The sequence below is a fragment of the Danio rerio genome, chromosome 1 (assembly GCF_049306965.1).
Source record: "Danio rerio strain Tuebingen ecotype United States chromosome 1, GRCz12tu, whole genome shotgun sequence".
NCBI lineage: Eukaryota > Metazoa > Chordata > Actinopteri > Cypriniformes > Danionidae > Danio > Danio rerio.
Window position 1 is genome coordinate 13,057,695 of NC_133176.1, and position 15,140 is coordinate 13,072,834.

Genomic DNA, 15,140 nt, shown 5'->3' on the forward strand with positions numbered 1-15,140 from the left:
TGTGTGGGTCAGAGCTGGGACCAAAAAATTTTGCTATACAAATACAGACATCAACAATTAAATAGTAGATATCAACACATCAATTCTTGAAATGAACAATAACATTTTTGATATCAACAATTTTATTGTTAATTTCAATGAACTGAGGAGGAATAAAAGTCAAATCGGCTTGCCCTAATCCCCACCCAGTGAACAGAGAGCAGTGAACATTGTATGAACATTTATGTTAGTGGTGCGAAACAGCTCTGGACTGGATTTAGTAGGCCTATGTGAATTTTAGAATGTAAACAAACCCAAAAGGCCCCGCCTTGCATTACTACAAACATCCTCCTAAAACTGAAACTGAAAGTGTGCATATTTACATTTTAAATCTGTTTTTTTTTTTCTCTCTCTCTTTTTGGAGTTTTAGATGTGATTTTTTTTTTTTTCAATTTCATTAACTTCTATATGGTTGAGGAGGAAAATATGATATTGATATCAGTCTAGTTTTAAAGGGCACCTATGATATAAACCCCACATGTCTCTTTTTAAAAACTTCTGGCGTTAAAATAGGATCCAAATCCCAGTGATTTTGAGGCCCACTACAATGTGAGTGCGTTTTTTCTACTAAATTGATTGACAGATGTTTTTACTAAACATAAATACACTCAATAATTCTCAAAAACACAAATGTTTTTGAGTTACTGACAGCAAGGGTTAGTTTTTGTCACCATAGATTATAGAGCAGGTTAAATCCATATGTTGGTTGTAGTTTAGCCACATTATGAGTGCTGGACTACCCCATTGTCTTAATAGTATGTCATGAGTTTTTCTTTAAATGACTAATTTCTTTCTGTCACAAAAGAAGATGAGGTGGCATGACCAGCACTGCTCCAGAGGCACCAGCAGCTGCACAGTTACAGACCCAAGATGCAGCACTGAGGACCATCCATCTCTACTGGTACAGAGAAGGTTTTATTCCTTACCTTTTGTAAATGTTTGAAATTAGGAATGCTTCTGCAGAAGACAGTGTTTATTTTAATGTAAACTATTATTTTAAAATGTAAATATTTGAATGTTTAAGTATAATTTTGAGTGTTTACAGTATATGCATATATATATATATATATATATATATATATATATATATATATATATATATATATATATATATATATATATATATATAAACATATATATGTTTGTGTGTTTGTTCCTTTGTGGGGGCACCACACTAAAATTTCGCATAGCAGCATCCCTGTCTGAACTGTTGACATCAAGAATTCCTATCCTGAGAAGGAATAAAAATCAAAACGGCTTCCCATAATCCCCACCCAGGCAACAGAGAGGAGTGAACATTGCGTAGGGATCTTTGTGTAAGTGGTAGGCTCTGGTAGTTGGAATGTAAACAAACCCAAAAGGCCCCGGGTCCGTGTATCATCCGTTCATTTGATTATTCCTTTTATTACGGAAAACGAAACATCAGAAAAACGATGAATATTTCGTTTTTCTGTTTATTCTGTAGGCAGAAAAAACGGAAACTCATCTGTTATTCTGCTTATTAACTTAAAACGAAATATTAAAACAAACACAAAACCAAAACGAAATAATGAGTCAAAATATGGTCCGTGTACGGTCCGTGTACGTTTTGTTCATTTGTTTTCCATTTTCAAACGGAATAAAGGAAATGGAGAAAACGGCCGTTTTTCCGTTTTTCTTTTGCTCACGAGAAAACGAAAAAACGAGATTTTGGCTGGATTTTCGTTTTTTTGGATTAGGGTAGGAAAACGGATAAACGACTTTAAAATTCATTTTACACATGTAGGCGGTGCTGAAACGCCCACTTTCCTCTAATTGGTCAACCAAATCTGCGCTCGTGACGTCACCCTCAAAATAAAAGCCTTACACGCTGGCTTTTAATTATTATTATTTAATTATATATATAAACAAAGTTTACATATTCTATCATTTGAACCACACACAGTTAGCAGGCTTACATTCATTGCGTATGTATAAATTAAATAAAAACATAAAGCAGTATACTTAGACATTTGTCATTAAAATAAGGTCATAGTTCACTGCCAAGCTTCTTGCTGCTGTGCACCTGATGCTGAGCAAAGAAAGCCATTTCCGAGCAGCACCTGGTTTACATGATTGTTTTAGAGCTATTGTAGGCCTAAATAATAGCCTACTCTGTATAAAATAATAATTTATTATTATTATTATTATTATTATTATTATTATTATTATTATTATTATTATTATTATTATTATTAGGCCTATTATTATTAGTATTGTTATTATTATTATTTACTTAGTTATTTAATGCTTGTAAGAACACAATGGACCCTGCATGGGGCTATAATAAATGGTACCATTTGTTTCTATTGGATTTTCTCCTATTTTAATTTAATATATGCCTTTAGCCTATTGTAAATATTTATTTGATAATTAATACTTTTTTATTGCAACGTCAAAGTAGGCCTGTCTTATTATTATTATTTTTTGTTATTATTTTGTCGTTGTTGTTGTTGTTATTATTATTGTAGCACGGACATAGCCACAGGTGTGGCAGAGTGTGCTGGTGCCACCCAAAGTGGCATCTTGCACCTGAAAATAGATGCCTTCGCGCTCAAGCGCGCGCAAAAAACTTGCACAGGCAAAAGTAATGATGAATGTGTTGAAGGAAAAAAAAACATTCTAATTATTTGTTAATAAAATAGTGCAACATTATTCTCAGTCAGTGTAGGCTGAAAAAATTAAGATCGCCAGCATTTCAAGGGTGGTTTTATTTTTAGTTCATTGCTGTGACGCGCTATATTTCACTAAGGCTGCATGAGACTGCGCATCTTGCTTATTTTCTCTATTTTACATAGGCCTACAGAACATATCAAACAGTCCAGGTTCTACCGTTCTAGTGAGTGTGGGGCATTGCTTTACGGTGGTAAAGTGGATTATTTCTTGGCAAATTCATAATGATTCACTTTGTTTAGTAATAAATTTCATAGTCATAAAATAACTACATTTCAAGAATATGTTAACACTTTCAACTATTTAGGATTATTTATTGCATCAAAAGTAATTTCAAAGTAACATTAAATGTACGTATAAACTGCTTAATTTGTGTGTGTAAACACCTAAGATGCAAAAAGCTTATTTAGACCAGAATAGGCCTACTAAATGCAACGGTCAATGTATGTAAACTTATGACCAAAAATGTCTTAAATTACTAAATTTAAGTCTTTTTAAGTTTTTAAATAATTTAAGTTTAACATAAATGATTTAAACTTTAAACTTCAAATTAACAGAGTATGGCAAATAAATTGTTTATTAAATGGAGGTCAGGTGTCTATCTTAATTATAATTATTAAATATTATGACACTACAGTGGTGTATTGGAGAGTAAGCACCTTTTAATTAATTAATTTTAAATAAGTGGTTTATCCTAAATAAAATGCAATGGGATCGGTGTGCAATGAATAGTTTGAAAACCCCTGGTTCAGACTAGACGAGCTAGCTGTCTGTGCGCTGCGCTAATAACTTGGCATTTGCTCTTTTCGGTGCTGCCAGATGCATTTATAGTGCATAAAAAAAATAAAAAAGGTAATTCGGTAAAGCGCGCGATGCGCGCAGAAATAAGCGCACTATATGCATATGTCGAATTAAGTTCTCTTTTTCTTTAATCAAGACTTTTCCATTCGAGGAATTACAGTTATTAATAGCTTAGTCCTTATAAACGATCAGTTTATAAAATACACAATTTACGGATCAAGCCTAATGAAGAATAAGAAGAATATGCAACGCATTATGATCCTTGAATGATCAGAGCGCATTTATATAAACTATATATTTTATATAATCCATAAATATTAAAAAACATTATACATTTAAAGTAATGGAACATTATATGTTATAAAATCTAAACTATTATTTAGGCTACAGGGTGTTCAGCGCGTGCGTCAAAGAAAAAACATGACACAATCTCTATAAAAACTAGTTGTTTATTTACAATATCTAAAGGGATATAAAACATCTAGCATGCATCTCCATTCTCAACGAGTTTCTGTGTCCTGCATCCTTCACAGACCGAGGTCTCATTCCGAGGTAATCTGTAAATGTTCTGGCACATTCTTGATTAAAGGTGAAACTGACCGGCGCAACGGATGATTTGTCATCTAGGGTGACTACAGTTATAATACAGGTTATGGAACTATTTCACTTTAATTTCATATTATTATTTTATTAAACAAACAAACCAGTTTTTGTTTTGGCTCTGCATCCAGCGTATTGGATCTTTGAAGCATTGCACTTCAAATGTTATTCTTTTTTTTTTATTGCATTTTTAATATTTTTAATTATACAACACAAAATTGGTTCTAAACAGATACATTTTCCTATAGGCTATGATGAAGTGTATATTTTTGTTCACACAGGTCCTATACAAAACTGTGTGGATGGATGATTTGTTTCTCCGTGAAAATCACTCATTTAATAAGCAAAACAGGCCAAAATGTTGTTTAGCTTGCGTCAAACTGGATGGACAATTTACAAACATATTGAATACAAAGGCTGGTTATTTTATGCAATGAGGGACAATAGGCCTATTACAAATTAAATAAAATTATTTGCATATTAAAACGAAAATATAATACAACAACAGATCCTACCTCGTAAGAAATGACTTTAGATAATGTAAATAAGCATCAAGTTTTTCTTGAGATTGTGTGTCTAATTCAGTAGTGTAGTGCGTTCGCGTGGGTTTCCTCCGGGTGCTCCGGTTTTCCCCACAGTCCAAAGACATGCGGTACAGGTGAATTGGGTAGGCTAAATTGTCCGTACTGTATAAGTGTGTGTGTATGTGTGGATGTTTCCCAGAGATGGGTTGTGGCTGGAAGGGCATCCGCTGCGTAAACACTTGCTAAATAAGTTGGCGGTTCATTCCGCTGTGGTGACCCCAGATTAATAAAGGGACTAAGCCGACAAGAAAATGAATGAATAATGTGCAATACTAATTTAAAATACATATCACTAACCTTATATGTGAAATAGCAGAGCCCGCTGTAGCACTTTCTCAAGAAGAGCAAATGTCAAATTATTAGCGCAACGCACATGTAGCGAGCTCATCTGTTTGTTGGAACTACTAGACACAAATTTTTTATCAACTATAATGTGTTTAATTACTTAATTTGAAATTTATTTCATTATTCCAGCAATAATTGTTGAGTGAAAGAATGCGCTAGAAATATGCATTGCGGCTCTCTTTATTGTACAGGCTTATTGCACTTAAACTTTTTTAGGTTCGGCTCTCGAATTAGTAAGGTTATGAGTAAATGTTATTTAAAATATTTAAAGCCTGCCATCTAGCCTACAATAACAGCAAATTTAATAATAAAAAAATAATAAGACAGGCCTACTTTGGCGTTGCAATAAAATAGTATTAATTAGCAAATAAATAATTACAATATATAATTAAAATAGGAAGAAATAAATGAAAACAAATGGTACCCTTTGTTTTTATAGCAGGGCCCAAAGTGTTCTTATTCTGGTTCTGCTAACAACTATTAAAAAGAAAAAAAAACACACCAAACAATAAAAACACTAGTAACTGATAATAATAATAATAATGATAATAATAATAATAATAATAATAATAATAATAATAATAATAATAATAATAATTATTATTATTATTATTATAAAGCCCTTGCTCTGAAACAATAATGCAAACCAGGTGCTGCTCGGAAGTGGCTATCTTTGCTCAGCATCAGGTGCACAGCAGCAAGAAGCTTGGCAGTGTACTATGACCTTATTTTAATGACAAATGTCTAAGTATACTGCTTTATGTTTTTATTTAATTTATACATACGCAATGAATGTAAGCCTGCTAACTGTGTGTGGTTCAAATGATATATGTAAACTTAGTTAATATATAATTAGCCTAAATAATAATAATTAAAAGCCTGCGTGTAAGGCTTTTATTTTGAGGGTGACATCACGAGCGCAGATTTGGTTGACCAATTAGAGGAAAGTGGGCGTTTCAGCACCGCCTACATGTGTAAAATGAATTTTAAAGTCGTTTATCCGTTTTCCTACCCTAATCCAAAAAAACGAAAATCCAGCCAAAATCTCGTTTTTTCGTTTTCTCGTGAGCAAAAGAAAAACGGAAAAACGGCCGTTTTCTCCATTTCCTTTATTCCGTTTGAAAATGGAAAACAAATGAACAAAACGTACACGGACCGTACACGGACCATATTTTGACTCATTATTTCGTTTTGGTTTTGTGTTTGTTTTAATATTTCGTTTTAAGTTAATAAGCAGAATAACAGATGAGTTTCCGTTTTTTCTGCCTACAGAATAAACAGAAAAACGAAATATTCATCGTTTTTCTGATGTTTCGTTTTCTGTAATAAAAGGAATAATCAAATGAACGGATGATACACGGACCGCCCCGCCTAGCATTACGAACATCCTGCTAAAAGTGAAACTGGAAGTTGTTGGCGTCCATATTTACATCTTAAATCCGTGTTTTTGGAGTTTTAGATGTGGTGTTTTGTCGGTTTTATCAATTAAGCTAAAAGACTTTATTTAGAGTTGAAAAGGAAATTATTATGTTGATCTAGATCTAGTTTTAAGGAAACCGATTATTCAATTCAATTCACCTTTTAATTAGGCAAAGTTATTAAGAAATCTTTTTTTGTCCACTTGATTTGTCAAATTATGGATAAATTGCACAAAATCGATCACTCATTGAGTGCGTGCTTTGGGTTGTCCGAATCAGAAGCGCGACGCAGGAGCCGAAATATTGACGGTCCGTGTACGTTTTGTTCATTTGTTTTCCATTTTCAAACGGAATAAAGGAAATGGAGAAAACGGCCGTTTTTCCGTTTTTCTTTTGCTCACGAGAAAACGAAAAAACGAGATTTTGGCTGGATTTTCGTTTTTTGGTTTAGGGTAGGAAAACGGATAAACGACTTTAAAATTCATTTTACACATGTAGGCGGTGCTGAAACGCCCACTTTCCTCTAATTGGTTAACCAAATCTGCGCTGTTGATGTCACCCTCAAAATAAAAGCCTTACACGCAGGCTTTTAATTATTATTATTTAATTATATATATAAACAAAGTTTACATATTCTATCATGTGAACCACACACAGTTAGCAGGCTTACATTCATTGCGTATGTATAAATTAAATAAAAACGTAAATCAGCAGTATTCTTAGACATTTGTCATTAAAATAAGGTCATAGTTCACTGCCAAGCTTCTTGCTGCTGTGCACCTGATGCAGAGCAAAGACAGCCATTTCCGAGCAGCACCTGGTTTACATGATTGTTTCAGAGCTATTGTAGGCCTAAATAATAGCCTACTCTGTATAAAATAATAATTTATTATTATTATTATTATTATTATTATTATTATTATTATTATTAGGCCTATTATTATTAGTATTGTTATTATTATTATTTACTTAGTTATTCAATGGTTGTAAGAACACATTGGACCCTGCATGGGGCTATAATAAATGGTACCATTTGTTTCTATTGGATTTTCTCCTATTTTAATTTAATATATGCCTTTAGCCTATTGTAAATATTTATTTGATAATTAATACTTTTTTATTGCAACGTCAAAATAGGCCTGTCTTATTATTATTATTTTTTGTTATTATTTTGTCGTTGCTGTTGTTATTATTATTGTAGCAGGGACATAGCCACAGGTGTGGCAGAGTGTGCTGGTGCCACCCAAAGTGGCATCTTGCACCTGAAAATAGATGCCTTCGCGCTCAAGCGCGCGCAAAAAACTTGCATAGGCAAAAGTAATGATGAATGTGTTGAAGGAAAAAAAAACATTCTAATTATTTGTTAATAAAATAGTGCAACATTATTCTCAGTCAGTGCAGGCTGAAAAAATTAAGATCGCCAGCATTTCAAGGGTGGTTTTATTTTTAGTTCATTGCTGTGACGCGCTATATTTCACTAAAAGGCTGCATGAGACTGCGCATCTTGCTTATTTTCTCTATTTTACATACAGAACATATACAGTCCAGGTTCTACCGTTCTAGTGAGTGTGGGGGATTGCTTTACAGTGGTAAAGTGGATTATTTCTTGGCAAATTCATAATGATTCACTTTGTTTAGTAATAAATTTCATAGTTATAAAATAACTACATTTCAAGAATATGTTAACACTTTCAACTATTTAGGATTATTTATTGCATCAAAAGTAATTTCAAAGTAACATTAAATGTATGTATAAACTGCTTAATTTGTGTGTGTAAACACCCTAGATGCAAAAAGCTTATTTAGACCAGAATAGGCCTACTAAATGCAACGGTCAATGTATGTAAACTTATGACCTAAAATGTCTTAAATGACTAAATTTAAGTCTTTTTAAGTTTTTAAATAATTTAAGTTTAACATAAATGATTTAAACTTTAAACTTCAAATTAACAGAGTATGGCAAATAATTTTTTTATTAAATGGAGGTCAGGTGTCTATCTTAATAATAATTATTAAATATTATGACACTATAATTCAGTGGTGTATTGGAGAGTACGCACCTTTTAATTAATTAATTTTAAATAAGTGGTTTATCCTAAATAAAATGCAATGGGATCGGTGTGCAATGAATAGTTTGAAAACCCCTGGTTCAGACTAGACGAGCTAGCTGTCTGTGCGCTGCGCTAATAACTTGGCATTTGCTCTTTTCGGTGCTGCCAGATGCATTTATAGTGCATAAAAAATAAAAAAGGTAATTCGGTAAAGCGCGCGATGCGCGCAGAAATAAGCGCACTATATGCATATGTCGAATTAAGTTCTCTTTTTCTTTAATCAAGACTTTTCCATTCGAGGAATTACAGTTATTAATAGCTTAGTCCTTATAAACGATCAGTTTATAAAATACACAATTTACGGATCAAGCCTAATGAAGAATAAGAAGAATATGCAACGCATTATGATCCTTGAATGATCAGAGCGCATTTATATAAACTATATATTTTATATAATCCATAAATATTAAAAAACATTATACATTTAAAGTAATGGAACATTATATGTTATAAAATCTAAACTATTATTTAGGCTACAGGCTAAATAAAGGCGCCTTTCGGGGCTGTTCATCGCGTGCGTCAAAGAAAAGACATGACACAATCTCTATAAAAACTTGTTGTTTATTTACAATATCTAAAGGGATATAAAACATCTAACATGCATCTCCATTCTCAACGAGTTTCTGTGTTCTGCATCCTTCACAGACCGAGGTCTCATTCCGAGGTAATCTGTAAATATTCTCATTTGGTTCTGGCACATTCTTGATTAAAGGTGAAACTGACCGGCGCAACGGATGATTTGTCATCTAGAGTGACTACTGTTAGAATACAGGTTATGGAACTATTTCACTTTAATTTCATATTATTATTTTATTAAACAAACAAACCAGTTTTTGGCTCTGCATGCAGCGTATTGGATCTTTGAAGCATTGCACTTGAAATGTTATTCCTTTTTTTTTTTTTGTACTTTTAATATTTTTAATTATACAACACAAAATTGGTTCTAAACAGATACATTTTCCTATAGGCTATGATGAAGTGTATATTTTTGTTCACACAGGTCCTATACAAAACTGTGTGGATGGATGATTTGTTTCTCCGTGAAAATCACTCATTTAAGCAAAACTGGCCAAAATGTTGTTTAGCTTGCGTCAAACTGGATGGACAATTTACAAACATATTGAATACAAAGGCTGGTTATTTTATGCAATGAGGGACAATAGGCCTATTACAAATTAAAGAAAATTATTTGCATATTTAGATAATGTAAATAAGCATCAAGTTTTTTTTGAGATTGTGTGTCTAATTCAGTAGTGTAGTGCGTTCGCGTGGGTTTCCTCCGGGTGCTCCGGTTTTCCCCACAGTCCAAAGACATGCGGTACAGGTGAATTAGCCTATAAATTGTCCGTACTGTATAAGTGTGTGTGGATGTGTGGATGTTTCCCAGAGATGGGTTGTGGCTGGAAGGGCATCCGCTGCGAAAATACTTGCTAAATAAGTTGGCGGTTCATTCCGCTGTGGCGACCCCAGATTAATAAAGGGACTAAGCCGACAAGAAAATGACTGAATAATGTGCAATACTAATTTAAAATACGTATCACTAACCTTATATGTGAAATAGCAGGGCCTGCTGTAGCACTTTCTCAAGAAGAGCAATATGTCAAATTATTAGCGCAACGCACATGTAGCGAGCTCATCTGTTTGTCGGAACTATACTAGACACAATTTTTTTTATCAACTATAATGTGTTTAATTAGTTAATTTGAAATTTATTTCATTATTCCAGCAATAATTGTTGAGTGAAAGAATGCGCTACAAATATGCATTGCGGCTCCCTTTATTGTACAGGCTTATTGCACTTAAACTTTTTTAGGTTCGGCTCTCGAATTAGTAAGGTTATGAGTAAATGTTATTTAAAATATTTAAAGCCTGCCATCTAGCCTACAATAACAGCAAATTTAATAATAATAAAAATAATAAGACAGGCCTACTTTGGCGTTGCAATAGTATTAATTATCAAATAAATAATTACAATATATAATTAAAATAGGAAGAAATAAATGAAAACAAATGGTACCCTTTGTTTTTATAGCAGGGCCCAAAGTGTTCTTATTCTGGTTCTGCTAACAACTATTAAAAAGAAAAAAAAAACACACCAAACAATAAAAACACTAGTAATAATAATAATAATAATAATTATTATTATTATTATTATTATTGTTGTTGTTATTATAAAGCCCTTGCTCTGAAACAATCATGTAAACCAGGTGCTGCTCGGAAATGGCTGTCTTTGCTCTGCATCAGGTGCACAGCAGCAAGAAGCTTGGCAGTGAACTATGACCTTATTTTAATGACAAATGTCTAAGAATACTGCTGATTTACGTTTTGATTTAATTCATACATACGCAATGAATGTAAGCCTGCTAACTGTGTGTGGTTCACATGATAGAATATGTAAACTTTGTTAATATATAATTAAATAATAATAATTAAAAGCCTGCGTGTAAGGCTTTTATTTTGAGGGTGACGTCACGAGCGCAGATTTGGTTAACCAATTAGAGGAAAGTGGGCGTTTCAGCACCGCCTACATGTGTAAAATGAATTTTAAAGTCGTTTATCCGTTTTCCTACCCTAAACCAAAAAACGAAAATCCAGCCAAAATCTCGTTTTTTCGTTTTCTCGTGAGCAAAAGAAAAACGGAAAAACGGCCGTTTTCTCCATTTCCTTTATTCCGTTTGAAAATGGAAAACAAATGAACAAAACGTACACGGACCATTGACGCCTGGCTTAAACGAGAGGCGCGAATGCCTTTGTTGATTTTACTAGTTGGCATGAACGATTCCGGGACATCAACATTCTTCAAACAAATACGTCTTATCAACGGAGAGGACTTCAACCTTAAACAACGGCTTGGATTCAGAGAAGCAATTTACGAAAACATCATACAGGTGGCGGTTATAAAAGCCTTTATAAAATGATGAAATCTTACAATAGCCTCTATAGGCATAAGGTTTTCATTAGAGATGCTAATGTGTAACAATTTTATGAATTATACATTGATGATGGCGGGGGTCAACTTTTTTGTTTAGTAGCCTAACGCATGCTTCAGTGAATCAAATTTGAGAATGTATTTAAATTACATTAATTTATTAATAAAATGTATCAGTGTTTTGAGGGATATTTAGTGACTATTTTAGAGGTTACTATTGGTCAAACTATACAAAAAATGTGTCTAATTTATTTTTTTTTCGGCCATATGCAGATATAAACACCTATATTTTACAATAATGTCTGTTGGTGCTCTAGAACTGCCAGTATCAGACTGTTGAATGATATTTTTCATTGATTGGAGCGATTATATATTCACAATGATAAACTGTTATGGGGGTATAATATTACTGTACATAATATTTATACATTTTTAATTTATTATTATTTATATAGTTCAGAGATCAGAGAAAGCTATTTCTTACTATTAAAGGGCTGACACCCCATATTGTTTTGATGCCCTTCAGGGGGGATCAAGCGTTAATTAGGGGGTCAAACCCCCCTGTAATTACATCTTCATTACTTTACAAAAAAAGATTGCTTTACCTTATTAAAAAATAAAGTATTATACCTAAATTAATAAACTACCAGTACATTTTACTTGTAGGCATACAACTAAAAAAAGCAGCTCTAAACTATTTTAATTTCAACTAAAGTTACACCAAAGTACACTTAATGCACTTTTTTGTGTTATTGAGTTACCTGTGGTTGCATCGTCATTAACTCCTACTCCGATCTCATCTGTGAGCTCAGTGTAAAGGTGTGTGCTTATTAATATTAAGGTTATTTTTGTCTAGTGTTCCCTGACTTCTACAGTAGATACAGTTAATTGACTTATACACTTATATACATACTTTTTAAACATTATAAGCTCATAATCCTAAAATATTCAAACCTTAATATATTTAAAACCTAAATACCTTGAATGGCTTATTAAACTAGAAATGTAATGTTAAGTTAACTTTAAGGAGTATAAAAACTACAACACTTTACTGAGTGTTGAGGTGGTTTTATATTCTGTCATTCTTTCATTTTTTTAACTGTGACAACTTTTGAAAAGACCCTTTATTGTTAACCACGCTACTTTTGAATATTTGGTCAGAATTTGAATGTAATTATGAATTTAAAACAACATTGCACTATGAATATACTGTGAACATTGTTGTACTTCTAAAATGATTTCTCTATTTAGAATTTGAAAACACTTTTCTGAAATGATATTATTAAGGAGAAACTCTGAGTTTGTGAATATGACACCAACTTGCATAATTTACTGAGTATACTTTAAATGCACTTTCATTAAATTTGCTAAATGAGGTAAACTATTAGCATCGTAAGTTTACTTATAATTGTAAATGTGGGAAAGTGGTAGCCATAGTAGCCATAAAACAGCAGTTTTCCGTATTTTTCCGTATTTTGTGATTGATGTTTTTATTTTATTATGTTTTTATTTCCCCGTTTATTCATGCTTTTGAATTTCATTATATGAACAACTTTCAACCTTAAAAAGTTTGAAAAAAAGTGACTTTTATTAACATGTTTAAAGTGATTACATTGTCTGGGTTGGTGTTCGATATTATGCTACAAAAAACCCTGTAATAAACTGCCAGCAAATTTTGACTTATTTCTATTATTATACATTATATCAAACTATTAAATGACAATAAAAGTCTTGTTGTTAAAGGTGCTGTATGTAAGTGTTTGACTCTTCTGAAGCATAAAAAATACCACAAAATGTTTGCAGATATTTATTTATATGAAAAGTCAGTTATTCTGCTTTGAAAATGCACCCGGGCAACGCGGTATGTTAGGTAGTGGACCACTTAGCTGGCTCAGTTGGCATTTCTGTGTGGTGCATGTTCTCCCCACGTTCGCATGGGTTTCCTCCGGGTGCTCCGGTTTCCCCCACAGTCCAAAGACATGCGGTACAGGTGAATTGGGTAAGCTAAATTGTCAATAGTGTTTTGTTTTTTTTTGTTAAGTGTTTATGAATGTTTGCCAGAGATGGGTTGCAGCTGGAAGGGCATCCGCTGCGTAAAACATATGCTGCATAAGTTGGCGGTTCATTCCACTGTGGTGACCGAAAAGCTGAAAAGAAAATGAATGAATGAATGGTCCCACCCAATGCCAGTTTAGCCAATTATAATTTAGCACCCCGGGTTGCCTTGATGGAAAACCAGGAAGGCTCTTAAAGCTTCCTTGACCAAATTGCGACCTCAGGTGGACAGCAGACTCCGAAATGAGATTCAGAGTTCCACGTGAGATTATTATTTAGTAAATAATATAAGTATTACGAGCGGAAACATTAGGTGAGCAGGTTACATTGTAACTCCGTATCCTAACAACAGGCTACATGACGAGAGCAGTGATAAGCAATTTGACTGTCTGCACCAGATGAAACATGACAAATTTGAATACAGCCATTCAGAAGCACAGAATAGTGCACTTACTGCACTCCAACGAAATGGTACGGTTTATAATCTTATTAATACATATAAAACCTCCTTAACATTATAAAATAACACTGAGTAAAGCACATGAGGTGTACCCAAGGTAAACATTGTCAGTTTATACTGTTGTTCAGCTGCAAGAAATAGTAGCCGTTTCTAAATATACGTTCCAGTTCTTGGTTAGTACAAAAAAAATCCTATTAATTCGGAAAATTATCATTTTATTGTGTTGCTTTTATTAGAACACAACTTAAATAAGCATTTAAGCTCAGTATTTAATCTGGCAACCTGCACTTGCATTTGTTTTGCTTTGTTTGGCATGCAATACCAAGTTCAATCACTGGGTGTCAAACTTACACACTGCACCTTTAAACTGTGTAGTTGAATTTTCAATATCAAAATTCAAAAGAGCGGAGAATAACATCCCATAATGCAATTGAACAGAAAATAAAAAATAAACAGAAAACACTTATCAAAATACGGAAACTGTTAATAAACTAGAAGTCAATGCCTACCAGTGTTCAATTCAAGATATCTTCTATTTGTGTTTAATAGAAAATATCTCAAATTTGAAACAATACAAGATTTTTTTTGAGGTTGAACTATGCTTCTAAGTATACTTATTTTTGTAAGGTTACTCTGATAGAATTTTTCAGTAAGAATGCAATACTACAGTACATGAATATAGTAAACATTTAGTACAGCATATCAGCATATCATCAGGTATGAGCTACAATATGGTACAGCTACAGAGATGACATCATGATAAACTGAACTGAATCTCCTTTTTCTGTGATGTGTCTCTCTTTGTTTTATAGGGTATGTGGGTGTTGGTCAAAGAACGAAATAAGTTGGGCATTCCTTTGCAAAACTCTGCCAATGAAATACACGAGATATCATTTACATCAGATGACTGCTTGAGAGTGAAATTTACTGAGCCCAGTGCATTTCAGCCCTATGTTGAAGCTGTGGATTCTCTCTGGAAGGATTCTGGGATTCAGGAAACTTATCGCAGGAGCGACTTTAAGGGGCATGAGTATTTTATTGTAAGTAAGTGTTTTGTTATTTGTTGTTGTTGAGCAAATCTATATGTAGCTGTCAGTAACAAAAAAA

General features: G+C 33.1%; 1 protein-coding gene across 3 annotated transcripts in view; it reads left to right on the forward strand.

Annotated features, from left to right (window-relative positions):
* The window catches only part of LOC797518 (guanine nucleotide-binding protein subunit alpha-12), a 61,767-nt gene that overhangs the window by 38,470 nt on the left and 8,157 nt on the right, over positions 1-15,140 (forward strand). Inside the window, exons 3-4 of one of the 3 annotated variants that reach the window (XM_073949392.1) lie at positions 845-940; positions 14,846-15,073. In XM_073949392.1, coding sequence (XP_073805493.1) covers positions 848-940; positions 14,846-15,073 — 321 coding nt within the window. In that variant the 5' untranslated portion in view covers positions 845-847. Of the gene's footprint in view, positions 1-844; positions 941-11,066; positions 11,478-14,845; positions 15,074-15,140 lie in introns of those variants that run through there. The other 2 variants (XM_021475901.3, XM_068221006.2) reach the window with 2 other exon arrangements.